The sequence below is a fragment of the Fusarium solani genome, assembly GCF_023522795.1.
Source record: "Fusarium solani strain SB1 chromosome Unknown bctg00000001, whole genome shotgun sequence".
In the NCBI taxonomy this organism is placed as follows: Eukaryota; Fungi; Ascomycota; class Sordariomycetes; order Hypocreales; family Nectriaceae; genus Fusarium; species Fusarium solani.
In genome coordinates, this window is record NW_027072156.1 from 1,175,304 (window position 1) to 1,202,359 (window position 27,056).

General features: G+C 53.5%; 9 protein-coding genes across 9 annotated transcripts; 2 read left to right on the forward strand and 7 right to left on the reverse strand.

The window, feature by feature from the left end:
• Nucleotides 1–211: 211 nt before the first annotated feature.
• MRS44_002471 (uncharacterized protein) lies at nt 212–2,050 on the reverse strand (the record flags this gene model as incomplete). The annotated part of the gene is made up of 4 exons (XM_065622843.1): nt 212–509; nt 571–1,382; nt 1,436–1,803; nt 1,864–2,050. The coding sequence occupies 4 exons, from the start codon at nt 2,048–2,050 to the stop codon at nt 212–214; spliced, it is 1,665 nt and encodes a 554-aa protein (XP_065478915.1).
• A 2,749-nt stretch (nt 2,051–4,799) lies between these two features.
• MRS44_002472 (uncharacterized protein) lies at nt 4,800–5,508 on the reverse strand (the record flags this gene model as incomplete). Its single annotated transcript, XM_046268054.2, has 2 exons — nt 4,800–5,241; nt 5,357–5,508. The coding sequence occupies 2 exons, from the start codon at nt 5,506–5,508 to the stop codon at nt 4,800–4,802; spliced, it is 594 nt and encodes a 197-aa protein (XP_046136576.1).
• Nucleotides 5,509–6,145: 637 nt separating this feature from the next.
• MRS44_002473 (uncharacterized protein) lies at nt 6,146–7,888 on the reverse strand (the record flags this gene model as incomplete). The annotated part of the gene is made up of 4 exons (XM_065622844.1): nt 6,146–7,006; nt 7,054–7,356; nt 7,467–7,730; nt 7,790–7,888. The coding sequence occupies 4 exons, from the start codon at nt 7,886–7,888 to the stop codon at nt 6,146–6,148; spliced, it is 1,527 nt and encodes a 508-aa protein (XP_065478916.1).
• Nucleotides 7,889–9,029: 1,141 nt separating this feature from the next.
• On the forward strand, nt 9,030–11,004 carry MRS44_002474 (uncharacterized protein; the record flags this gene model as incomplete). Its single annotated transcript, XM_046280738.2, has 5 exons — nt 9,030–9,206; nt 9,265–9,487; nt 9,540–9,571; nt 9,621–10,830; nt 10,883–11,004. The coding sequence occupies 5 exons, from the start codon at nt 9,030–9,032 to the stop codon at nt 11,002–11,004; spliced, it is 1,764 nt and encodes a 587-aa protein (XP_046136578.2).
• A 774-nt stretch (nt 11,005–11,778) lies between these two features.
• On the forward strand, nt 11,779–12,785 carry MRS44_002475 (uncharacterized protein; the record flags this gene model as incomplete). Its single annotated transcript, XM_065622845.1, has 2 exons — nt 11,779–12,067; nt 12,184–12,785. The coding sequence occupies 2 exons, from the start codon at nt 11,779–11,781 to the stop codon at nt 12,783–12,785; spliced, it is 891 nt and encodes a 296-aa protein (XP_065478917.1).
• A 363-nt stretch (nt 12,786–13,148) lies between these two features.
• MRS44_002476 (uncharacterized protein) lies at nt 13,149–14,169 on the reverse strand (the record flags this gene model as incomplete). Its single annotated transcript, XM_046280739.1, has 2 exons — nt 13,149–13,601; nt 13,663–14,169. 2 exons carry the CDS (start codon nt 14,167–14,169, stop codon nt 13,149–13,151), a joined length of 960 nt encoding a protein of 319 aa, XP_046136580.1.
• Nucleotides 14,170–15,316: 1,147 nt separating this feature from the next.
• MRS44_002477 (uncharacterized protein) lies at nt 15,317–16,315 on the reverse strand (the record flags this gene model as incomplete). Its single annotated transcript, XM_046268056.2, has 3 exons — nt 15,317–15,693; nt 15,747–16,128; nt 16,187–16,315. The coding sequence occupies 3 exons, from the start codon at nt 16,313–16,315 to the stop codon at nt 15,317–15,319; spliced, it is 888 nt and encodes a 295-aa protein (XP_046136581.1).
• Nucleotides 16,316–19,723: 3,408 nt separating this feature from the next.
• On the reverse strand, nt 19,724–23,483 carry MRS44_002478 (uncharacterized protein; the record flags this gene model as incomplete). The annotated part of the gene is made up of 4 exons (XM_065622846.1): nt 19,724–19,735; nt 19,796–22,009; nt 22,083–22,998; nt 23,440–23,483. 4 exons carry the CDS (start codon nt 23,481–23,483, stop codon nt 19,724–19,726), a joined length of 3,186 nt encoding a protein of 1,061 aa, XP_065478918.1.
• Nucleotides 23,484–25,263: 1,780 nt separating this feature from the next.
• On the reverse strand, nt 25,264–26,094 carry MRS44_002479 (uncharacterized protein; the record flags this gene model as incomplete). Its single annotated transcript, XM_046273490.2, has 1 exon — nt 25,264–26,094. The coding sequence occupies one exon, from the start codon at nt 26,092–26,094 to the stop codon at nt 25,264–25,266; it is 831 nt and encodes a 276-aa protein (XP_046136583.2).
• Nucleotides 26,095–27,056: the final 962 nt, after the last annotated feature.

Here is a 27,056-nt window from a genome sequence, read left to right on the forward strand (position 1 = left end):
TGATCAATTCTCATAATAATATTCGCTTTTACAATTTCAGGCAAAGACCTGCTCAGCAAACCGCCATTCTATAATGTGCACCGCACCAATCAGCCATTACCATTAACCCAGACCAGGGCCTGACCAAGTGACCGGGCACTGTCTGTCTCCCTCCAACCCATTTGTTCTGTTCACCAGGAACATTTCCTAATAACCATTCTATCCGTCACGTTTATTTCTTCGCGTTGTTCTTGGCACTGGCCTCTGCCGTCATGATCAGGGCACGGGGAGCATCCTCCCGGGGCATATAGAGCTCGACGAACTGGAGGCAGTCGGCGGCCTTGAACTCCTCGTCGACCAGGAGGTCATTGAGCTCGTCCTTAGTCTTGATGGTGAATGTCTTGCAGGTCTTCTCACCGCCGAACACTCTGACCAACTCCTTGTACTTCCACTCGTTGATGTCGTTGTACTCGGCATTCATGCCGTGGATGAAGCGCTCAATCGTGAAACCATCGTTGCAGATGACGAAGCTATTAGAAGAGTTAGCGTCAGATTTCAATACTTTATGAGAGGAGCTGGATGTCAACTTACATTGTGGGCTTGAGGCCATGTCGGATCATGGTGCTCAGTTCCTGAGCAGTCAGCTGGAAGGATCCATCGCCGACAAAGAGAATTGTTCGTCGGCCGTTTCCAAGATCCTTGGCTGCGAGTGCAGCACCCTGGCAAGCACCAACGGACCAGCCGATACTGCCCCAGAGAACCTGGCTGAGAGCAGTGACATTAGGAGGGAATCGGGTATCCCAGATACCGAAGTTGGAAGTTCCGGTCTCGGTCACGATGATATCCTTGGGGATGAGGAACTCGCCAATGCGAGGCCAGAACCAAGCCTGGGTGATGGTCTCGGAGCTGTCAAAGTTCTCCTCGACCTCGTTGACAACCTCGGGGATGGAAGGCGCAGGCATGGAAGCAGGGTCAACCTTGTCAATGACCTTGCGCAGGACACCCCTCATGGCGACACCAGGGTAGGTGGAATATCGGATCTTGCAGTAAGTGCTGTGGAAGTCGACAGAGTTGAGCTGGGAGGTTCTGTAGGAGAAACCGGCAGTGTTGAAGTCACTCTTGAGAGCGCCAACGGTGATGAGCAGATCCGACTCCTCGACGATCTGCTTGACTCGGGGAGGATGAGATCCCTCACCAGCAAAGACACCACCATAGTTGGGGTGGTCTTCGTTCACAGCGCCCTTGCCCATGGGGGTGACAAAGACGGGGAGCTCGAGCTTGTCGATGAGCTGATGCACCTCCTCGACGACACGATGACGGATGGCACAAGCATCAACCAGGATGACAGGTCGGGTAGCAGCGTACATGGCCTTGAGGACCTCCTCGACGACAAAGTCCTCGCTCTCGGTGTCGTTCTCAGGCTCTGCCATGTCGATGGGGGTCTCAAGGCGAGCACCTCGATCTTTTCCTGAACCATATCGGTGGGGAGCATGATGTAGACGGGGCGGGACTGGAGCCAGCAAGCGCGGAGAGCGTTATCAATCTGCTCAGCAATCTCGGAAGGCTTGTTGAGCTTGGCCATGTTGCAGGAGATCTGGGAGCTCATGTTGGCGAAGACGTCGAAGTCGCCATTGCCGAGAGTGTGGTGGAGAAGCATCTGATCGCGCTGGGAGATGGTGGAAGGGCAGCCAACGATGTGGACGACGGGGATGTGCTCGGAGAAGGAACCGGCGAGGCCATTGATGGCAGAAAGCTCACCGACACCAAAGGTGGTGATGAGAGCAGCAATCTTGGAGACTCGGGCGTAGCCATCGGCAGCATAGGCTGGAGAGAGACGTCAGTGACTGAGGGGGGCATCGGGATGAAGTCATGATGAGGACTCACCAGCATTGAGCTCGTTGACGCTGCCGACCCACTTGAGACCACAATCGGGAAGATAGTCGAGGGCAACGAGGTTGTAATCGCCTGGAACACCGTGGACGGAGCGGACGCCGACCTCGTGGAGTCGCTTGAAGAGGTACTCGGCGACGTCGATGGGCTGCTTGAGGCCCTGAACCTGATCTTCACTCATGATGGGGTAGATTGGATGGTGGTTGCTGAAGATCTAGAGGAATTGATGATGGAGGCGATAACTGATAAGCTTGGAGCTGGAGGGGTAGGTAGGTGAAGCTAGCCAGGCTTTATAGGGAAGATGTGGGTGTCTGGGTGATTGAAACCAAGACAATGTGATGGATGGAATGCAGGTTGATAAGGATGGAGATGGGAAAGAAGCTGGATCCGGGAGGAGGGGAGGTGAGATGTTTATACTCTGGCTCTGGCAGACGAAAGCAGCAGCCAACAGCAAAAGCTAGCTACACTGGAGGTTGAGGACATCCCATCCAATCCATCCACACCTCGAAAGAGCGGGCGTATACGCATTCGATCCTTGAATCTGATTTGGCTGCCAAAAATAAGACCATCATGATATGAGCGCAATCGGAGCCAGGGGACGCAACGGCATGAATGAGGGATAGGGATCAGGTCCAGGTCCGACATGACATTTACCGCTGTTCTCGAGTGATCGATCCATCGCTCGCTCCCGGGCGGGCACCCGAAAGAGCGAGGTGAGCCCCTCGAGCCAGTGGTGAGCGTTTCAGCCATGGTGATGTAATGCCACCGACGCCTCTCAGTTTTTTTTTTTCTCTCCCTCTCTACAGTACAATAATCATATGATGCAAGCTTTCCTCTGACGGGTCCCTCAATCGGGCAGACTAGACTAGGGCCATGCTGTAGGGGATCGAGACAGCTCAGGTCTCCATATCTTTTTTTTCGATGCAGGTACTCTAAACCAGAAATGCCATGGCACGTTTGTAGGTGTCGCAAGTTGCACGAGCTCTCGAGTATAGATGTGGCAGCATCCATTCCATGGGAAGTGGGATGCCGGACAGGGCAGGGCAAGGAACAAGGGCCCAGAGCCAAAGCAAACAAGAAGCAAACCAGCCACGATCCCATCTTGCGGTATACAGGGCAGCTCCGATGTGATGTGAGATCCCTGATGCTGTTGACTCTTTCTCGGCTAGGCCGGACCACGTTCTCTGTGTGGCCGAGCGCGGGCCGGGACCATGCCATAAATGATTATATCCGACGGGACGGCGATGGGTCTCACTGGATGGATATTTACGAACCCATGGCGTTGTTTTTGCCGGAACAGCGAACGAGATGCAGTAGAAGGCCAGAAGCAGTCGAGGCCCAACCAAGCAAGATGCGGCAATTGGGAACGGGGGTCCAAGTGCGCTCTTTGCCAACGGCTATGACGACCATGGCGAGACCGTCCAGTTGGCTTACTGGTAGAATACGATGCGATGCGCGTCTCCCCGATGGCTTTGCCAGCTCCGGCAGTGAGTAGCAAGGCATCTTGCATGGGAGCGTCACATTCACCCTTCCCGTGAGCATTGACTCAAGAGATGGTGGCGGCATGTCGTTCCGAACATTGATGGGACAAGAGACGACAACAATGCATAGGTAGTATGTAGGGAAAAGTTCTACAGAGAGCACCTATTCGTAGCTGCGTAGCAAAAAGAGAGGGGGCTTACGGGCTGAGGCAGGGATATCGTATCCGTAAAAGGCCCTTTGGTGGTGGCATATTGTGTCTCGAGAAAACGGACATTCAACTGCGAAAGCAATTAAAAAAAAACAAGGCCAACCTCTTGACTCTTAGAACCTCTTCTTTCCTCTCCTTGCCGCTTCTTGCCGTCGGTATGAGGTTACGAGGGTCGACCAGACATCGCGTTACAGAACCCGTCATCGCAGGGATGGGGGCGCCGAGACAAGAGAGAGACTGACGGGCATGCGAGATGGGACCGGTTTGCAGGGTAAGGTAACCAGAGATTGAAAGCTGCAGCGCCCGCTCATTGCACCAGGGGGGGCCAGCAGTAAGGCGGCCCGGTAGTTCAGTAGACGGTGCCGTGTGTGTTTACAAGGCCTTGTCAGATCATCCTTATCGCGGTGTGGCCTCGTCACCGGCCAAAGGGGGAACACCGAATGGAGCAGGGATAGACACACGGGCAGGCGGGTAGGGGGCACACGGTTCTTTGGGAGAAAAAAAGACGTTTCTTTCTGGTTCTTCGCTACGGCCTGGTGGTCTGGCAGGGCTGGGTCTTCCTCGTCCATGCTTCCACCGGAGCTGCGAGCCGAACAGCACGGAGATTTGATACGGTTCCTTTTAGGTGCGGCGAACGAGGGAGACCTGCTGCTACGGTCTACAAGACAGGACCTCGATACATGCTTAGATATAGACCCTGTTCTAGTTCCCTTCTAGAAGTTCTGCCCGGGAACCCTTCTATAGGTACGTCCATCGGCATGTACATTGTGTATTATACAAGGGAGCTGTTTGTATCTGATATCATACATATCGTGAGAAGAGATTCTATCCATTCGACGCCCCTGCTGTGCAACCATCTTGTCCCTTCATGTCGTCAGTGTCAACATCGGCCATGCATGTCCTTGCCATGTCCTGATTCCCGATGCTGGCCTCTTTTATCCTCCTCTCTAGAATATCCCACTCTTTTTCTCAAGGCATTGGCCGTATCCACCCTCGGCCACGTCTTCTCCGGGGAGTCATCATACAAGTACACAAACCAACCGGTGTGCATCCCCGAAGGGACACCCTTCCCTTGATCTTAGGCCAATATCGTACACCGCACACCGAGGTTCCCCAAAAAAATCACATCACAGTCCTGGACCCTGAATCCACCGGCCCGGCCGGCGATCCAGCCTCGTAGCCTCAGCTCACACCGTCCGAGCTTCTCTCGGGTCGAGCTCCGAAGTTTCGTAGCCTCAGCTCAATCGCAGCGGCCGTCCTTCCAGCCAGTCCGCCATCTCTCCTCCCACTTGGAGCAGTCAAACTCGGGCTTGCCAAGCTTGCGGTTCACCTCATTGTGTGCGCCACACAGCCACTTGCCAAACTCGTCCCTGCTACCAACCTTGGGCGCGTCGCGATGTAGATAGCCCTGAAAATCCTCGGCGCACACCCAGCACGGGTACAGCTTGGAAAACAGGCCCACGAAGCTGAGCAGGTCCGACTGCTGGCCCCTGGACGGCTGCTCCGGGTACTGAGCCGCGATCGAGTGTAGCAGAGTCCACGTGCTCCGGCCAAGTGTCTCGACGTCCGGAGGGCAGTCGGCCGGAGGCCCTTGTGTCGCCGTCGGTGTCCGTGCAGCATCGTGCTTGAGGGTGTCCTTTGTCTGGGCGGCCCACGCGGCGAAAGACGTGCAATTCCGACATCTGCATGGGGTGAGAGAGATAGCACGGTTAGCGAATAGATCGATTCCAGAGACACAAAGATATGACACGAGAGGGAGTCCTGGTGCCGGGGATATAGCGGGCGTCGTTGACTCACGGTTTGCCATCCGGACCCAGGACCACTCCCCTGGGGATCCTCTTGGGCGGCTCAGCAGAGCCTCCTCCCTGCGCAGGGGCCAGCGCGCCAGGGGCAGCGGACGTAACCGCCGAGGACTTGTCGTCCCGTGTATCTCTGGGCTCTTCTGCCATGGCGCCACGGAGTTCCTGTCGCGAGATGTGGCCGGGTGTGGCGAGTGGTGCAACAAGATTAAAGGGACCGAAGGCCGGAGCTTCGGTGCAATCAGAGGTAGGGGACGTATCGATAGCCGCTCGCACAGGTAAACAGATAAACCACAGGAGGAAAGAGAAAAAGAGGGACTTAAAAGCAAAAGAGCTTAAAGGCCGCGGGTCCTGGCCTTGTCGTGGTGTGACGCCAATTTGTCAGCCCTCCCGAGAAGCCGGTCCAGGAACGAAAATAGGCCATCAGAAGACGTCAATCGCGATGGCTCCATCGCCAAGACCTTATCGATAAGAAATAGGGTGCTCCCGCCTGCCGCTTTTCAACGTGGGGTGACATGTGGATATGCATTAGCATAAAATTATGTATTGGAAGATGTCTATTGTTTCACTCCTTGACGACCCTTCGCGGATTGAATCTCACTTTACTTTAGCATGGCTATTGAAGATGGGCAAATGTTGGGATAATAGTCTACTAATTTTTACATGTTCTGCCTAAAATTGTCTAATAATACACTGATATTCTCATATGTGTGAAGTAACACCCATCAAGTTCCTCCTTTATATTTACATCCAAAGCCCGCCTGAGATATCTCAACTACCCGGCAGTTTATGCTTCAACAGTCCTCATTTCGACGCCATCATTAACCTCTTCCCGCACTTCTTTTTTGACGCTGCGCCATTCCATAACAAGACCACCGAGAATGGCAAGACAGGCCGTAATGAGCGCAACTCGGAAACAGACACTCAACGAGCTATTGTAGGCCTGCAGAGCTGCCCCATGATACCTGTCCGGGATCATCTCAAAGAGACCGGTCACCCCAGCAGATTCGATCTGCTGAGGAGTGATACTCGAGAACGTGGAAAGGCGCTTAGCTAGCTCGCCATTAAGAACGTTCTGACCAACAGACACAAAAATGGCGCCAAAGAGCGTCTGGGCGAAAAGCATGAGTGAAGCCCCGATGGAGACCTCATTCCGAGGTAGCACCGTCTGCGCGGCCATGTTAGGCGCCTGGAAACAAGCGCCTAGACCGAAGCCGTACAAAACCTGGTACCCGATCCATTGGCCCGCCGATGCGTCCACGTGAAGACAAGTAAGAACTCCGGCACCAATCGCCGCGATGCAGATGCCCAGGATCAAGAATGGCATGTAGTATCCAACACGGGTGGTCAGCACTCCCGTGAGGATCGACGCAACAACAAGCGAGAGCACCATAGGCAAGAGGTGGATGCCACTTTCGACGGCCGAATCACCCTTGATTGCCTGGAACCAGATGGGTAGGAAATAAATGAGCAGTGTCTGGTGTGCTCCGACGCAGCAGCTCACCCAGAACCCACCAGCGATGCTTCGCTGGATGAATACGTGTGGTGGCACCGTTGCCTGTGCCGGTTTCCATATTTGAATCAAGACAAATGCGATCAACAAGGTAAAAGAAACGACAAGCAACGCAATGATCTTGCCGTTGCTCCACTGGTCGATAGTCAGCTCGGTTGGCTTGACCTGGGACTTGGACTTACACTTAATGTGAACCCTCCCCATTGGAGTGCCAGGCAGAGACAAATCACTCCAGGAAGGAGAGCCAATAGTCCCCCGATGTTGAGCTGTTGTAGCTTTTGGCGCAAGGTGTCCGCCGTAGTGGAACGCTCAGGGATGTGAAGCAGAAAGAAGACACACACTAGCACCACGCCTCCCAAGGGAAGGTTGATATAGAAACACCATCTCCAAGTAACGTTTGTGGCGAAAGCACCACCGACCAGTGGGCCGATTATGGAGGAGATCCCATACACGGCTCCAAAGAGACCTTGATACATGGGCCGTTTCTGGAGTGGGACGGCATAGACGATTATGACGAGCTAGCGAGTTGATGATATGTGAGTAAGTAAGCATGATAAGCGAGAATGATGAAGACTCACAACCCCGGACTGTATACCCCGGCACCTAGGCCCGCAATGGCCCTGCCGATGATGAAGGCGATCGAGTTGGGTGCCGCGCCACAGATGGCGGAGCCCACTTCGAACAACACGGCGGCTGCCATGAAAGTAGCCTTGACGTCCAGAAAGGTATACATCTTGCCAAACACAAGCAAGAAGGCGCAGTTGGTGAGAAGATAGGCTGTGCCATACCAGCCAATGTCGTTGGCTGAATGGAACTCGTCGGTGATGGCGGGGATGGCGGTCGAGATAATAAGTTTGTCCTATAAGTAGGTCAGTGGATAGACGTTCATGCAAATGGTTTTCATTATGTTTGACGTACCAGTGCTACTAGAAACATGCCGATGAAGACGGATATCATGAGTAGCACAAGCCTGACACCCGAAGGGTAGACCACGTCGACTTTCTCTGTTGGCATCATTTTGGGCAGTAAAGCAAAGGATGAAAGTAATTTTAGATTGGTGGGCATAATATGTCTATGGGTTCACCGACTTGGTTTATAAATGTTCATGGGCGGGCATTAAAGTCATGATTCCATCGCGGACCGTGGTCGCAATGGTTTGGTAGTAATACCATTGACCAATGAGCTTACACGATGATTGTCCGACCGTCCGTCTCGGACGCTCCGCCGTGACTCTCCGGCGATTGGACCCACTCACCCTCCGTCTCTCCGGGGTGATCCATATCAGGACCACATCATCACAATGGACCTCGTCATGGCCCTTCACATATTGAACACGAAAAATGTCTCGGCGGTGGTAATCATCAACGAGTTCTCCAAGGAGACAATCCTACGTCTCACTGTAAAAGACGTCAGAGCTACGTTTGCTACCCAAATGCTGTAGACTCATGGCAAAAAGCTGGGGATACCCAATATCGGGACGTGTAACTTAGGTAGGGAGGGACAGCTATCTAGGTACTTAGACAGAGCATGATTTCGCAAACGTTGTTGATGATCCTCTTCAAATGGCTAGCCACCCTCAATACATCCTCATCACTACCTCCTCATATCTTGAATCACTGACAACCTTGGAGTAAAAGGAAATAATCTAAGCTAAAATAGAGCTATGATATAATCTCTTCTAAGTATTCATTCAATTCTCTGATAATTTCTTAGCTAATATTTGTATTCGGTCATGCCCGTCATTCCAAGTTCTTGCTCTTCCCACTGTGCGAAGCGCCTGTATTTTCATACCTGACACAGTAGTCACCCTTCACCCTTCGTTCCATCACTCCCCACATCCATCCGTCTACAAACACCATCGCAGCGAGATGATTTCCCCATCGACACACCTAGGTAGGAGACGGGATAAGCCTATACTGAGCTGCAACTTCTGTCGTGGTCGCAAGTAAGTTGAACCTTTATATGACGGGCCGTCAACTGATGTCGTAGACTTCGATGCAATAGACAGTCTCCCTGCAGCGCATGTGTACGGCGTGGTGGGGAATGCATATATAGCTCTTCAGAGCAAGAGCGCAAAGATGCCATTGACTATAGACCTCACAAACGGAGCCGAAATGCTCGTCAGAGGGTTGCCCGCATCGAGAGCCTCGTTACTGAGATGGCACAGAACTCACAGCAACCCGTAGCGTCACCAAGCGAGGTTCTCGATGATGAAACTGAGACGCGAGGAGCGTCTTCTGATAGTCATGCCGCAGAAAACATAGGGAAATTGAGCCTTGAAGAGGGGAATGCCGTGTATACCGGTAGTTCTCATTGGGCAACGATTTTAGATGATGTGTGTATCTGATTTACTACGCAGCCGAGTTGATGAATTTGGTGCTGATGGTTGGCAGATTCGACAGCTCAAAGACGAACTATCTGACGACCTTTCGGACAGTGAAATGAGCCCGGAATCGACTTTACTTACTGCTGATATGGGATTGCCGACCACGAGAATGTCTCTCCTGACGAGTGTCGCCTGTCTCCCGAGAGAGCAGATTCTAGCCATGATGCCGCCCCGCAAGGTGGTTGATAGACACGTCTCCCACTTTTTCAACACGTTCGATTTTGCTCCAGGTGAGTTTCTATATATAAATATATGTATTCATTAATTAACCAACGCCATCAGTCATTCTGCATCGAAACACGTTCCTCGCTGAGGTGAGGGTCGGGTGCCATACCCTGAAGTATACTCACTTACCCTGCTCAGTACACAAACTTTTGGGCCAATCTCGCAACCGCGTCGATCATGTGGATAGGCCTCTTATTTAGCATCATGAGTATCTCGATACTCCTCCAGCAACAAGATATCGGTGCCTCTGGCTTGTCCGCGACTGAATCACAGGACACGTTGGAGACCTACCGTACACTCACCATCCACTGCTTGGTCGCTGGGGACTATCTGCGATCGAGCAGATATACGATAGAAACGCTGACCTTGCACTTCGCTCTTGACCAGAATGTCAACGTTGATACACATGTCGGCACTTGGGTATTGATGGGCGTCGTCATCCGAGTTGCCATGCGGATGGGACTGCACCGAGATCCAGCTCACTGGCCAACTATTCGGCCATTACAAGCAGAGCTCAGACGGCGAATATGGATGACCCTCTACGATATGGATTTCTTCACGAGCACACAAGTTGGACTACCACGCATCATCAAGGACTCCCAGTGTGATACACGCCCTCCTGCACACTTGCTTGACGGGGACATAAGTCTCGAGCACGACAAAACTCCAGTCGAGCGGCCACTTACTGAACCCAGCTCGCTGCTGTACATTATCCAAAGGCACCGCATCATCACACTGGCGGCCGAGATATATGATGCAACAGAAGGAGGGCCGCCCTTAGTCGCCACGATTTCTGCACTAAGTACCAAACTCGAAGAAACCGTCGAATCTATACCGGCATGGCTAAAGCACAAATCGCTCGAGGCATCGATTGCCGAAAACCCCGTGACGATACTGTATCGTATGTTCTTGGACATTCTGATAAACAAGGCTGTCTATCTCCTGCACCGTCGAGCCTTTGTTAAAGGCTCTTCTGGAGAAGTAAACGCCAAATCTAGCAAAGCGTGCATCGATGCTGCTCTGGCAATACTAGACCACCAGCGAAGGATGAGTGAGGAGACTCAGCCTGGGGGGTTCATGTATGGCATTCGCTGGAAGGTGGCTACATCGCTCAACCACGAATTCCTGCAGGCTACAATGATGCTATGCTTTGCCCTTAGCAGGTTCGATGAAGATCCCGCTGCAGCAAACGCACTGCCCAGACGAGATGATATTCTAAATGCCTTGACCATTGCGAGGAACCTGTGGGAGATGAACGCCAGTCAATCCATAGAGGCCCGAAGAGCGGTCAAGACCATCTCGGCCATGTTGAAGCTAGGGGAATCTCCCACCACAGCATCATTGGATGGTAAGTCTATTACCCTCCTTGATATCTGATCAACATGCTAATGCTTGGGTAGACCTTTTCAAACAGATGCCAGGGGTGATCGCGCCGGGCTATCTCGATACCTATGAGGACTTGGCTCTGGATCCATCTCTCTTTGGGGCGTTTGGAAGCATACCGAGCGACCTTACCTTGTGAATGGGCTGGAGGTCGTTGACGAGAGCGGATGTTTGACATACCAACTTGGCTATTTGGTGTACCACTAAACCTAGATACCTAGCTATCCTTAGCATATGCTCATCAGTTCATTTCCCCCCTTTTCTATAACAGCAATCATAAAGAAGGAGAAAGCGCGATCTAAAGCAAAGAAAGGTTCTTGTAGAGACCCTTCTAAGCTAATTACATCTTTATACTAAGAGTTTATTAAGCATCTTCTAAATAGTCACTTGCATTCTTGTATTTTTCTCGTGCTGATATTAACCACGAGTGTGCGTTGAATCACCAAGCTGGCATTGAATGTCCGCTCCCAAATTTCTCCTGCGTACTGCCGTACGGGACAGACGTTCGACTTTGGTGATGCTATTATTCGATTCTTTCCAAGGTAATCCTTGACACTGCCAGGAGACCAGGTGCGATAGGCGATTTAGCTCTGAAACGCCAGCAAATCCTCATCAAACAATAGAAATAGCTTCACAAATTCATCAATGGTTTTACAATACTCTTCCATCCCATGTCTGCGTCACGACGGTTGAAGCAGCGAGACACTAGCCCCAATTCGTCACTAGCGCCCGCCCTCACTCCCGGCATCCACTATCAAAAATGCCCGCTAGTGACGCCATGCCTACCTTTTCCCTTCCATGTGCCCCTCCTCCCCGTCCCTCCAAAAGTTGCTGATCAGTCCTCGCTCCGAGTTCCGATTCATGATCCCTCAGCCTTGCCATTGACACTCCCTCCTCCGGTCCCTACGTCAACATGACATCTTCCGACAAGGTGCCGGTCCTCCTGCTCAAGACGAGGTCAAGCCCCGGCGATTCATACGAGGACCTCTTCTCCGAGACCAGCGCCGCCGGAGCTTCCTTTGCGCCGCAGTTTGTCCCCGTGCTGCTGCACCAATTCCAAGATGAGGGCATGAAAAAGGTTGCCGAGGTGCTCCATGAGGGACGGATTGGAAACAAGGAGCATCACGAGTACGGCGGCTTGATCTTTACTTCACAGCGCGCGGTCGAGGCGTTTGTGAAGCTGGTGCAGGACGGCAAGGATGGTGCGTCTCAAGAACAAGTCAATTGACTTTCACCGAGTAGAATCGCACAAGCTGATTGATCTTCAGAAAATGACAGTATCAAAAATGACCCCCCGACGTCGTGGCCTCACCTCCAGCACATCCCCGTCTACAGCGTCGGCCCCGCGACGACCCGCGCCCTCGCCGCCGTCCCGCAGGATCCCCCCTGAGCGTCTTCGGTAGCCACACGGGCAACGGCGCGACCCTCGCCCCTTATATCCTCTCTCACTACCGCGAATGGCACGCCGGCCGGCCGTCATTGCCTCCCGTGCTATTCCTCGTTGGGGAGACTCGACGGGACATCATCCCCAAGACGCTGCAGAACCCTGGGCTGCCGGACGGCGAGCGCATCGCAGTTGACGAGACGGTCGTCTATGGAACAGGCGTCATGGAGAGCTTCCCCATCGACCTAGATCGCGTGCTCTCCGAGACGCACGATGCGCCCGCGCGGTGGGTGGTCGTCTTCTCGCCGACGGGGTGCGATAGCCTACTCCGGGTTATGGGCGTGCTGGACCCAGAGACGGGCAAGGTGCGCGAGGGGAGCGTGCGGGATGGCAAGACGTATGTCGCGACGATTGGGCCTACAACAAGAGATCACCTCAAGTCATTTGGCTTTGAGCCCGACGTGTGCGCCGAGTCACCAACGCCGCAGGGCGTATTAGACGGGATCCAAGAGTTTATGACTAGGAGTCAAAGTTGATACTGGGCAAATATCAAAGCATAAACCCTCCTCCTCATGCCTTGAACACTTGTGAGAAACCCAACAAGTCATGTCACATCATGACAACCGCGAGATCAGCAGAAAGAGTCGGGAGTGTCAGCTCCGGGTATCATTAAGTCTACTCATCCACCCCGTGTCTTTTTTGTTTGTTGCCCAAGCCTCCCTCCGTATGTACCCAACAAGTCGTTGCGCGGCTCCCAAGCCTCGATATTTCCCACCTGTCGTGCAACACATCCATCTTTTTCTTAAAGGAGAGACAACCATCCATCCATTCATCACCCAGGAAAAACAACACCAAGCGCCGTGCAAACCAGTAACGAAAAACAGCATGGGATCATGCACTTACACCCCCATGACCCAAAGTTCGACGCCAATGACGCCAAACTTGGTTCCTTCATCGCTCAGCGGCTCGTTGCCAAACGTCTCGCACCGGGAGCTGTGCCCGACCTCGAGCCCGTTGTCCAACCAGAGCCCGTAGTGTCCGCCGCCGGACCCAACGCTCAGGAAGCCCGTCTCGCAGTTCATGCAAAAGTCGTTTAGCCCGCTATAGGGGAACGCCTTGAACCGAACTGCCTCACTCGGCGCGGGGGACGGCGCACGGGAGCCCGTGGGCGTGGTACCCTCTGACGAAGCCGGCGGGGCGAGTGTCGTGTTTCGAGCGTTGACGTCTGTCGTGTCGGCCGAAGGAGGGAGAGGGAGAGGCGCAAGAGTTGAGGCGCGCCAGAGGAAGCACTCGCCGTTCCCGAAGTACGAGTGGGCCGGGTGAGGATATTCGGATAAGTATGCACCAAAGATCTGCACCGTGTTAGAAGAACAACGTCATGTCATGCCATTGTTTGGTTTCAAGTAAACTCACCCCGCCTTCAAGATCCTTGACAACCAGGACAAAGCCCGCTCGCTTGCCCTCGTACTGCCGGCACCGCTGGTACAGCGTCGCCAGGCTCGCGCCGTCCTGCTCGAGGCTGTAGATGAGGTGCCAGTCGTCGACGATGCGCAGCCGCTCGGGGATCATGGCGCGGATCTCCTCAGCGACGGCGCCCGTCAGCAGCTTGGCCGAGATGGGCGTGCTCTCGCGGTAGCCGTGGAGAATCAGAGGGTCGAGGGGTGGTGGGCGCAGAGGACTAGCGGTGCGGCGCACGGGGGTGAAGACACCGTTGATGCCGTCCTTGCCGTTCTGTTGGTGCTTGGGGTCCTCATCGTAGGCGGTGTCGGCCTGGCTGGGGAAATCGCTGGAGAAGCGGCGGATGAGGCCGGTCCACATGTTGGAGATGTACGAGGCAGAGGCTCGGTTCGAGTTGGAGGGTGTGCCAGCGCCAGAAGAGTCGGGAGTCTCGGGGGAGTCGTTGCGGTCCGAGGAGCTCATGATGTTTGGGGTAGAAGCAGGACAAAGGTGGGTGGGCAGGTAGGTATAGATAATGTGTGGAGAAAGGGAACCTAGATCAAGGTTTGAAGAGTTGGTCGAAACATTGAATAAAGCAGAAAAAGGTTGGATGTCGAGTGTCGACGGGAAGAGCTGGCTGATGAACAGAATAGATCTGTTTGGATCTGAGACATTCGAGGGAACTGGCGGGCTCCAGAAGAAAGATCCAAGAGTCAACGATAGGTAGACAGACACAGAAGGTATGGACGATACGCTAGGTGGCCGTGACGCACCTACTTTGGGGGGAGCTAGTGGAGCTTGATATAGCGGGGTCAGCCCCGAGCGCCGAACAAGACAACCTGGAAGGCAAGACCACGAAGACCGCCTGACAGTCTATGCGTCTGACGTAGACACCGAATACCTCCCTTTTCCTACCTAGTTGGGCAGGAATTCTTGATGCCATCAACACCAAATCTTCAAGTCTCGACCATCATGTCCCCTTGGCCACCAGCTGACGCCTCGTTCTTGTACACGCTGGCAAGACCAAACATGCTGATGGTCATGAACATGGGAGCCTCATTACCTAACGTGCTAGCTTCATCTGGCCAATGGCGCTGGTTGCCATCATCATCAATAATCCGCCCTGCATCAACGCCTATTCAAGCGTGCCACAACCGTGGTCTAGACCGTTGCCCCTTCACAGCCCAGCCTGCGACACGTGCTGTACTCCCCTGGACTCATTATCAATCGTCATGATGGAACTTCTTCTTTTGGATATAACTAAACATGACTAATAAAAGGAAAATTGTTTCAGTATGCACTTTATCGTAATCTTCTCCGTCCCTTCTCGCCTCCATCCCTCTCTCTGTCCTCCCACCACCAGCGCCTCACCCGGCACATGCCAAGCCCATGCCATGCAGGATAATATCAGAGAGGTGACTGTGCGCGCGCCTGTGTTTGGGTATGTCTATCTACCATCTCCAAACCTGCCGCCATGCTATTCATCCATATGTCCCAGTCACTACAGTGTCATGATTGCCACAATGTCTGCCCAACAGCCATGATATCAAGTTCCTCACCCCGAGGCATCCCGGATCCCAGATCCCAGATCCCAGATACGAAAACATATCCTCGCCATAGGTAGGTACATTTACCTCATAATCTCCTGGTAGATGAGCTGCTTCAGCTGCTCCTTGCTGAGATTGTCCTTGTGCTTGTCAAAGTCAAAGAACTCCTCGGGGATCGGGGGCGCTGTGGGCTCGTCCTCGGGGTCATGGTAGGGCTCGAGGTATGGGTGCTTCAGAGCCTCCTCCACTGTGATGCGCTTAACCGGGTTGAATGCGAGGAGCTTCTCGAGCAGGTCGAGAGCGAGGTCCGAAGTCTTGGGGAATAGCGTTCGGAAGGGCACCTTCTTCTTGAAAGGCAGAGATCGGATGTATTCTCGGGCACGGCGCGACTTGATTCCGTAGTAGTCCTCCATCGTGGGCGTGCCCAGCACGTCCAGGATCAGCGTCAACTGGTGGTGGTCTGGCAAAGCGTTAGATAGCATTCCCAAAGCTTCACTTCCAACAATCACTTACAGTCCTTGCCAGGGAAGAGGGGCTTGCCGCTGAGCATCTCAGCCAGAATACAGCCAACAGACCACACGTCGATGGCCTTGGTGTACTCCTTGAAAGTCAACATAATCTCGGGTGCGCGGTACCATCGAGTCGCGACATATTCGGTCATGAATCCCGAGTTGTCCTCTTGCGAAGCCGCAGATCGCGCAAGACCGAAATCGCACACCTTCAAGTCGCAGTTGGCGTTGAGCAGAAGGTTCGAGGGCTTGAGATCACGGTGCAGCACGTTGGCCGAGTGCATGGCCTTGAGCGCGCGGAGCGTCTGGTAGATGAAGTACTGGCAGTGGTCGTCCGACAGGTCCTGGGTGCGGATCACTCTATGCATATCCGTCTCCATGAGCTCCTGTATTGCTTTGTTAGCTGTTTCCGCTCCTTTTGCGACAAAGCGCAGGCATTCGCACCTGGATGAGGTAGACTTCGTTAAATGACTCGTAATTTCGGGGCTTCTGGATATCGAGGATGGAGATGATGTTCTCGTGGTTGAAGTATCGCAGCAGCTTCATCTCGCGCAGGGTTCTTAGACAGAACATGGAGTGATCGAAGGGGTGATCTTCTTGATGGCCACCTTTTGGCCGGAAGGCTTGTGAATGGCGGAGCTGGTCGAGCCGTTAGCAACATGTCTAGCATCAGTTGGCTCAAGAGCTGAAAAGAAACATACCAGACCACACCATATGCACCTTCGCCTACCACATCCTGGATGTCGTACTGCTCACTGACGTTAAAAGAGATCTTGCGTGACCCCGTGGGGTTAGGGGGTTCGATCGGGACATGGTTGCGTTGGATGTTGTGGAAGAGAAACTGAGGGATGCAAAGTCTTTGTAGCGGACGTCGCGTTGGAGTTGCGCGGTCGTCGGAGGTGTCGAGATATTACTGCGAAGGCCAAAGAAAGGGACCAGCCAAGTCTCCTTTGTTCGCGCTCTGGTCAATGAGGAGGATTGAGGGGTTGGGCACTGAGATCCACCCAGTACACTCGCAAGCTTGTTAATTGATGAGAAACGTCCGACGCACGAATCTGTTGGGCTGGAAGCTGTCGGTTTATATCCCGCTGGCGTGGCGAGGGGAAAGACGGGTGAAGAAGAGAAAAAGGGTCCAAGATGTTCTCGTTCGCAGTAGGGTCGCAACGGCGCTCTAGTCAAGCGAGGTAGCAAACGTGGGATTCAGCTCCGCTCGGGCCGTGCTTCTTCAAATAGGCCGCGGCGGCGCGGGGCACAAACGGGGGCGGTCGAGAACCGTAGACAGCTAGCGTCGTGGCGATGGCCCAGGTTTCAGTCGGCTCGCCGTCGCGAACGGTGAGTATAGGTAGGGGGGATCGCGACACGGGCTTTAGTTGCTACGGAGAATGGCTCCGAATCTGGTCGCCAGAGATGGTCTGTGAGCGGGCGCCCAGAAATGTCAGTGTCAAGGAACGGACAAGGTATTTCGGCAAGTTCAGAGTCGGGTAGGCAAGGCAAGGCAAGGTAAGCGACTAGTGATATTCCAAGGGAAGAACGAGACAAGTCGAGACGAGTCAGACTGAATCAAGACGTGACGGGGCAAGGAGTTGAAAAGGCGGAACAAGCCTGCGGCAGCAGAGGAAGAGGCCAGGACAATTAAGGTAGTAAACGGGGCTTCCCGTCATCTGATCTGTCCACTTTCCAGTGGACGTCCCGCCAGGCTGCTGACTGAACGAGAGAGTGAGTGATTGATTGCGTGCCAGATGTGATGAAGCCAGCGCTGGGCGGCTAGGAACTGAGCACCACATGCTCGCTCCCAGCGGGGTCAGTCCCAGATGGACATCCCAGGCCGATCGGGCGGTGGCTTCGACAGAGGCAACACCTGAGGGAAAGTAAGAGGCCGCCCTGCGCCGCTCTAGATGGTTCTGTCCTGGAGCTCGAGAGAGGAATGAGGACGCCAAGAGGTTGAGACAAGGAGAGCTCGGATCTCAAGACGAAACGAACCCTCTCTCTGGCTTGGAGAAGCTTGCTGGGGTCGCCATCTTGGTTCCTGCCTCTGGCCGCCTAGACCGGCCGCCGGATACCTTACTGACTGGGTGTAATGATCGTCAGGAGGGGTAATAAGGAACAGGCACGCACCTCTCTAGAGCCCCGCCGGGATGAAGCGAAGTAGTTCCAATCTGGAACGATAAAGGCAAGACAAGACAGGATAGCGCAGCACAGGAAAAGGAATGTGGTAAAAAAAGAAGAAGAAGATGCTATCGTCGCCGTCAGCGTCGGATATTGCAGGGCCAGAAGCGAACAATGGTAAATGCGGTGGCCCTTTGCAAGCTTTAAGTGGATGTAGGGAGGAGGAAGGGGAAGAGAGGGGGGATGGAATGGGTGGATGGATGGACTTTGAAGCTCCCGTACGGCAGCGGGCGGGACGGACAGCAAGACAGGTGTGGGCTGCAGGTACTTTGTTGTACTTGCAGCTCGCCCGCACCGGTGCATTGACCCAGGTAGAATGCAGGTAGAGGCTAACTGCCATGTACACCACTGTACCCATTCGCTCACCTCCAGGGGGGGTTCAAGTTGGTTGTAGCTAAAAGGTGTGGCGTCCGCTCACCGTTTCAAACTGGTCCTCTGACTGCCCTACCGAAGGATGGATGGAAGCCCCCCCCAGCTGCCCGGAAACAAAGATAGCATCAACACCACCACGTCTCTTCTGAGACGACACCCGACAAGGCCTGCAAGATGACATCAAATTCCACTTTCCCATTGACGCCAAGACTCCTGTCAAAACTGCGAGCAAGGGCGGCCGCCGGCCCTTGCGCATGGCTGGCTGGCCTTTTTCTCTTCCTGGGGTTGAGCTATAGCAACATGGACGTCGAAACATTGCCAAAGCACCTAATCTTGGCTTGATATGGGGCATCCATAATCCATTCCTGGCTCTTTTTTGCACTGCCCGGTTTTCGGTGGAGCGCCGACGGTAAGCAATCCTGGTCGCACAAAGAGTCCCTGGTTACCACATACACATCCGCCGACAGCTATTCTTCATGCGTTTCACCATCTGACTGGGAAGCGAAACATGCCACAAGGGTATCGAGGCCCTTCAGTCACGGTCAATATCCAGTCTCTCTCGCGGCTGTTTTGAGCCGTTTCCGAACCTTACTCTGCCCATTCGCCCATCAACGACGTTCATGATAATCTCGAGTGGTTCGACCATCAAGGCACAAGACACTCGCAAGATTGCTACCACCTCTCAACTCGTCCTAAAATAACCTCTCAGAAGCCCCGGCGCCTAATCCCTCCCCCATTGGCTGCCTCAGCTGCTAGCCGCGTGTGTTTCACACCCACCACCGCTGCCGCGTTTCATCATTGGATCGCGAGCCCCTTGTATCTTGCTGTACCCTTTCCCACTGCCTGCATGCGACAGGCGTGGTGGTGTCTGGTGCCTGTATCAGAATTCACGGGGAGCTGCCCATCTGCGGGCCGCCATCTCCCTGGCCATGGTTTGCCCCAAGAATCCGGGCGGCCCTCTGGCCTCTCAGTCTGTCTAGGTTCTCTTCTTGGAATGCTGGGCTTCTAAAAATACTCTGCATCAATCGTGCATTCCAGCTTCAAGCCTTGAATGGCTCTGGGCTTTCTTGGCCTGTCCAAGGTAGTCTGGGACACGTGCATTGACTGGGTGAGCTTGATTATTGCTGTCCCATGCCGTATTTCCATCTTTGAACCAACTGCCACGCTCCATCATCATACGCCAGTTTCATGACATGACTCTGCAACCAGCTTCAACTTCACCTCCAGTAATTCACAGTCATCGCATACGTTGCGCACAAAAGAATCCATTCTCTAATAGACATCCATCATTCGTCCCCCCTTCTCTCTGTTGCTCAAGCAGCCAGCCATCCCCAAGACCCCGACTCCCAACTTCCCAACATGAATCCCTCCTCATCTCGGTATTACAAGGACTGCTCCAATCCATCTGTCCGTCTACAGGGGTATGACTTTGACCCGGTTGATTTACTGAACAACCTGCACGCATCATGGTTAGCTATCGGTCTGCCCATCTCGTAGTCCTTGTCACCAACTCACCTTTTCTCTCAACATGCCCAGCCACTGCGCTGCGCTCACGCCCTGGTCGGCTCGGTCCTCCACAAGCAGCGTCTGGGCCCATATCTTCAGACTGGGTTCTCCATCCTCCCGCACAATGTAGAGGTGGGGCAGCGTGATGCTGCCGACACCCAGTGACTTGTGATCCCGGCTCTTCTGGATCACAGCCCGCACGCGCTCGTTGAAATCGCTGTCCAGTTCTGGCACGCGGCCCTTGCCGACCTGGAGCTGACTTCGATCTTCCACTCCAAACACATCCTGAACCAGCTGTGGCACCGCGTCTCGGCCGACCCACAGGAACTGGGTCTGCCCATCGTCGATCAGATACAAACCGTAAGGGACAAGTCGTTCTGATGACAGGTTCTGCGCAGGAGGGAGCACAATCTGGCCAGTCTGCTCGTCGGGTATTCCTGCATTCTCTGGCATGTCATGTAGAGAGTACAGTCGAGGGTAAATGCTTCGCATCAGAAGAGGCACAGGAAGTGTTGACAGGAGGCAGAGGGCCGCTGATCTGATGTCGGAGGGGATCTGGGATGACTTGCGAAGACCCACGTTCTTGATCAGACCAAGGAACAGAAGGGGAAGGCCACGCAGGTTGGCAGGGAACTGCAGGCCGCCGCCCATGCTGCCTCCTGCGAGCTCCTTCTTGAACGTCTGCAGAAGCTCTGTGATCTTGCTCTGCAGAGCATCTCGGGCAGCATCAAGGCCGCTCGAGAGTGCTCGCTCAACCGCCTTATGGCTGAAGTAGGTGGTGATGGCACACTGATCAGCAGAGGCATACATGTCCGAGAGGTTTGTTGTTGTAGGGAGAGCCAGAGTCATGACACGAATGCGGCGCTCGCCATTGCATGTCGTGTGCAGGACGGCAGCTTGGAGACAGATGACGTTCTTGGTGAGGTTCTCATCAATCGCCACCTCAACCACGTAGCACTGGTCGCGAGGGAAGGCAGGGAAAGCGCAGAGATCAGAGCTTCGGTTGAAAAAGTTGCCGTAGAAGGTGTTCATCCGCAGACCGCTGGTGGCACGGACTCGGAGAACAGCCTCCAGACCAATCTCGGATGACAGGTAGTCACTGAACTCTGAGGCAAACTTGAGAGCATCCTCAGGTCGTGAGCCGTGCCAGCCAGGGTAGAACCAGGTCTGACCACCAGTGTATCGGGGGAGGTTGCTTAGAGAAGCAACATCCTGGTATTGGGAGGAGAAGAGGAACATGTCGATGGACACCTGGCTCTTTGAACACTCCACAGCGAAGCTCTTGTAGAAGCTGTTAGCAGTCTGCAGGAGACCGCCCTCCTTGGATGTACCAAGCAACTTCTTATCCTCTCGCATCTCAAGCTTGCCGACGCCCATGTTGGGAAGAGATGCGCTCAGGACGACAATCTTACCACCAAGGGTTGAGATGAGCTTGTGAGCAGCGCGGAGGGCGGATCCCATACACGAGCCGTTGCTCTGGTTGTTCTGGAACATATCGGGCAACTTCTGCAGGAACCTCTCAACACTCTGGCGACTCTCTGTCAGGGGAACCAGGAGGTCGGTGGGGATAGGGAGGAAGGGCTCATCGAGGTCGCTGACGACCAGCATGCTGGGCTCGGCATTCTCGTCAGAGTCCTTGGGAACCGAGAAGTAGTGGAGGCTAGAATCGACAGCCAAGAAACCCAGGCGCGTGCGGCGATCGGCATTTGGTATCCTGTTGAGGCTGTCCAAGATGGTTCGGGCCGCGGTGGCCAGGAGGCCGGTCGAAACGGCAGCGTAGCTGACATCGAAGCAGAACAGGTAGATGAGAGGCTGGGGTGGGCGAACCATGTACTCCTGAGGCGCAACGAACTCGACGACAGCGTGGTTCAGCTCGGGTCGCTGCCATCGGTCAACAGCCTGCTGGGCAGCAGCATCCCAATCGAAAGCCTGGGGGACGTCGTTGGTGAGGTTACACATGTTGCACCTCCAGCGGTGACCCTGGTCCAAAAAGGTGACATAAGGATTGATATATGTTCTGCATCGTCGGCAGCGCGAGATGACCTGATCCTGAACAATGGGTACCGGGTCCTCGTCGTCGTGAAGAGAGCCATAAGGCTGGATAACAAGAGCGAGGGGCAGCTTAGACTTCTTGAGGAGAGAGTGGGTGGTGGGAACAGCGTTGAGCGTAGATCGGAAGTATCGCGGGGAGCAGTTGGCGTTGGGAGATGGGGTCACGCTCGTCTAGTGCACGCAGGTTAGCCGCTAGGTTCATTATCCCGCCGCAATAGTTTGCCCACTTACGTTAGGGGAGAACGATCGGGGGTGGAGGAAGGTCGAGCTCCGAGACATTGAAGGGCTGGCTAAGGAGATCGGTAGGGTAGAGCTGGTTGAGAACAGCAGGGCGAGCCTGCTGGGCGGACTGTTGTTGTTGAGGCTGTCCTCCAACGCTCATGTTGCCCATACCCTGGGTGATACCACCGATACCAGGCGCAGGCTGACCAGCGCCGGGTGCTGGATAGCCTTGATCGGGAGCTTGATAACCGTACTGAGGAGCCTGAGCGGCGGGTTGCTGTGCTCCATAGCTTGGGTAGCCCTGGGGAGCGGCAGCTTGAGGCTCGGCTTGGTAACCTCCATAACCAGGAGCGGCCTGAGCAGCAGGAGCGCCGTATTGTTGGGGAGCGCTCTGGGTTTGGCTACCGGCGACGGCGTTGGCGCCAGTGCCAACCTCGAATGCCTGGGCCGCATATCCTCGCTTCTTCTTCTTGTGGTGGGCGGCTTCGTGCTGCTGCGGCTGTTGGGCGGCGGCTTGATCTTCATAGCCTTGTTGAGGCTGCTGTTCTTCGGCGGCGTATTGGCCATACTGCTGGCCTGCGTAGCCGCCGAAGCCATCGCCAGGAGGAGGCATCGACATGATTGAGCGGCGAAGGGAGCTGCGGCGCACCCGAGGTATGAAGGAATCGGTCAATCGGTGGGTGGGAGGTCGGTTGGGAAGGAGCTGCTGTGCACTAGGTCTCCAGCAGATATGAATACGAGGATGAGAGATCAAGGCGATAGGGACTCCAGAGCCAGATGTCCCAGTCGAGGGTGTGGTGTTGGACTGGGAAGGATGGAGATGAAGACGGTTGATGAGCTCAGAGCTGGGATAGTCTGGCCTCTTCCAGGTGCGGATTGGACACCGCCACAGAACGCCAAGGAACCTGCCAAGAGGAGGGGCGGTTTGCGGTTGGTGCCTGAGCCACGCTATCAGATGCCACAGAAGACGAGGCCAAAAGGACAGCAAGATCAAAAGGACAGATTCCATATGACGAAGTGACTCATTTTTAAGGATATTTTAGTGTCTAGAGATTTGGAGTCATTATTGCAGGCAGCAACATATGAGATTTAGACACGTCCGTCCCAATCATGGAGCTGTTGGATTGAAGCTTGGAGAGGCGATTGAGCGGTGGTGTGGCTGGGTCGTAGCTTTGAGAGGTACCAGCCACAAAACAGTGAACCCAAGCGGGACTTCGACGAGTTTGAGGACACAGGAAAAACACCAACTTCTGTCAACATTGTACTTGCACCTTCGATCATTTATCAAAACATAATCTAAGCTTAACCTCAATTTTTCAAAACTTGTGACTATATTTTATGAAAATTTGAGTTTAATTCCTCAGCTTCTTACCGTTTACCTATCTAATTTGTAGTAATCATCTGCCACCCGTGTGGGGTGCATTGTTTCTCGAGTCAACATTTGATGCATTCGCGAAGCAAACATGACCCGATAATGTTGAATATCGCTAATTGGTGACGGGATTGATTCATTATACCAAATTCTCAGTATATTTTGTCTGCATTGGCAACTCATTTAGCTGATCAAATGCCAAAGCACTCCACTTGCCTATTGCCTCCAGTACCTGGATCAGGGTGACAATGGGGCCTGTCCTTGTTGGCGTAGTTTTCACGATTAGATGGCGTGCAGCAAGGGGTGCCAGAGTCTCCAGGCATGTTCTGATTTTTACCTTGGCTTCATCGTGTACATCAGAGTCAAGGCATGTATGTGTGAATACTACATCCCCAGTCCCAGCTCACGCCTACATCGTCAGCGAGATGGGAAGAACTGACATGAACGGGTTCTACAATGCACTAGGTTCGGTACTTACACCAAACTTAGCTTATTTTGGCGAGGTGATGAGGGCATTTTACCTTAATTACTTTTAGATGGCAACCCGAACCTCGGTCCTTGGTCTCATAAACACCCCAACAGATCAGATAGTGTTTAAACGACAGTGATATATCACTATCATTTTCTCTTTGCTCATGGGAGCGTAGGTAGTTAACTTATGGGGACTGTAAAATGAGGAAGCTGCCGAGGAAGATATCTTTCAACGGTTCCTAGAGTAGGTGTCGGGAGCCGACATGAGAGCATGATAAGAGAGAGTCGTGGGACTGGACTCGAACCAGGTAAAGATGGAAGAGGAGAGCGAGAGATAATGAACGAGACTTTCCCAGCCTGGTGTGTAGCAGAATACCCGGCATCACGCATGCTAATTCTCCGCCATCTGATGAGCGATCATTTCTAACTCCAGTGCTCTCGCCGGGCCATCTTCTTTCATTTCGAATACGACTCAGAGTCAATCGGCCATCTGCATAATATGGCCCTTTCCCATTCGAAGCTCAGGCACTCGGACCGTCATTTGCATCGAGTATTGTTGTTCGTGTCGCAACTATTCGACTCCTATGCGGAATTGAGCCGACGCGGTTGCGACGGCGGTTGCGGGAATCGTTCAGGCCAGGAGGTGGACATGGTGGTTTGAGATGATGGTTTGATTGTGTTGCAGTACCTCCAGGTTCGTCTAAGAGAGTTCTCTAGTATATAAATAGCTAATAGACATCTACCTACTCTACCTGCCTTACCTAAATCCTAGGTCTCTTTGGTAAGAGCTACTTTTTAGTCTTGTCTTTTTATATAACAGGAACTTATCTTATGGGATGGGATTTTATAATGGAATTTGGTATGACCGTAACTGCCTACTTGCAAGGGGAACTGGGGACTCGGGCAGTGCATCACATCCGTGACTGGCTTTGAGATGCTATCCAGATGGAAGAATGTGTGTTTCGCGCTCCCATGCCTTCTCAATAAGGCTGGCCTGGGTCAGGGTGTGGGACATCCATTGGAAACCCCTATCGCCCAAGTTGGTAGCTGAACAGTGTTGTAGCTAACCGGAAAGGCCGTTGCGCAAATCCAAGAGCACCTCTCTCCCAAGTTTTGGCAGATAAGGTTTGGGGGCCTTCTTCCCGCCTTTTCCTTCGAATTAATGATACAAGCTTAAGGCTTCCAAATCGAGATCGCGAGGTGTGAAGTCTGGGGAAGTATTGTGTGATTTCCAGACAGGATCCTCAACGCTTATCCCACGGCCCAGGTCTCTCCAGGTCGTGAGGGTGACCAGTTTGACGTCGGCGGACTCGATATACGTGTAGCTTGGAGCCATATCCGTGTAGCAGCTGCCGCATTGCTATTTTTCAAACCTCAGGTTGGTCTTGCCGCTGCATACCTCAGGGCGTGGCCGTCTGCGCCCCAAACACGTATTGTGGTGGCTCCATAAGCAATGGTGCTTCTGGGACTCTTTGTAATCGGATTGGTTGAGAGCAAGCGCGAATGGATAGATATCGCGCCATTGTACGTGAATACAGCACCAACCCAGGTCATTCTCCTTCTCCAGTAGCCGGACGAGATCAGGGAGGCCTTTCAATGCCTCTGCCCGCCTATACCCTGTGAAGAGGACCCTTTCCGTCTTCAGGATCAAGCTGCCGTTGACGACTTTGGCCTCTATGCGGCAGTTTATGCTCCCCTTCACCTTCGGGTTCGAAAAGGTGATGGAGGAGTCGAGGAGCTGTGGCTTGTAAAAACCCAGATTGTGCCGCCAGCTGCGAGTGGTGGCGGCGACGAGGTCAAAGTGCACATAGGTCGGAAAAGTCTCGCTGTCTCCAGACAGAACACAAGCCCGGGTTGCCTCTTCTGCATCCCACTCGTTGACCAGCCGAGGACGGTGGAAGCCCTCACACAGCGCGCAGAGGATACTCATGGGGTAGACGCCGTCTCGTTCAAAGCGCTGCAGGATTTCGAGTCGATCGTCTCCTTGCACCATGAACTTCTCCCCTGGCTTTGACACAATCGCATATAAACGGCGGGACGAAAGTGCAAAGGATACGCGATCCGCCGGTCCGAGGAAATTGTAGATCTTAAGGAGCACATCGTCTGAGAGATCGAAAAGGCTCCAGTGCCTCTTTTTGACTTCAGGGAGCTCACTCTTGGGCTCTCGGAGCTTGGAGGAACGTTTGCCCATCTGATGCCTTGTTCCCGGTCGAAGCACAAATTTGGACAAGAGTTCTGTGACGAGTCAATCTTCGAAGCAACAAGTGATTGGTAGAGTTATGTAGGGATGGGTTCTTCCTACCTGGACGGGTTCGACGTGTAGACGTGTAGGTGGATCAGTACAGGTATGGCGATTCAGACTGTAGATTAGACAAGAGTCAAACCATAGAAAAAGGTGGCAGGGCAATGGTTATTTGTAGAAGCCCAATTTGATTCAAGGTAGAAAGATAGTTTTTAATCCTGCAGCAAAAGAGTGGTAATGTGTTTCCTACCGACGCTCAACTTTGAGAGAGTCTCAACAAAAACGATGGCCTCTCAGGGGCCCCCGAGTCAAGACACCTTGGAAACAGCCCTACGAGGGCATTCGCAACATTGTATTGGTTTAGCGAGGACTCTCGCGCCTACATATGCTGTGGTGAAAGGAACAACCTCATTGGTGGTGCTAGACTCATCTTGTTCGGAGTTGATACTGTACCTAACCAGACGGCATAGAGCCTATCTTCAGCAATTCCTCAGCTCAAGCTGAGCTGTGTTGAGTTTGGTAACGAACCTTGTCTCCTTTCTACCCGAGTTCAATATGTCATGTGTTCAATTGAAAAGTGTCCATGTTGAACATGACAGACATGAGCTAAACACTCGAGGCCCATGACCTACAGCTGCATAACATGCAAGCTGCACAAGCGCAGCACAGCACAGCCACCTGTACACCAACCAAAGCGGAAAGCGAGTGTTCGAGATCTCGGCCATGGTGAAACTTTGGCTGAAAGAGTCAACAGCCACCAAAACAAAAGTCGAGGTCGTGTCTCTAAAGTTCCCCGTGATGCTTCTCCTCGAGGGTGCCACGAGGTTGGATGACAAGCGAGAGAGAGGGGAGCAAGACAAGACATTTTCCGGATCCGTCCAGACAAATTTCCATCCCATCTTCTAGGCGAG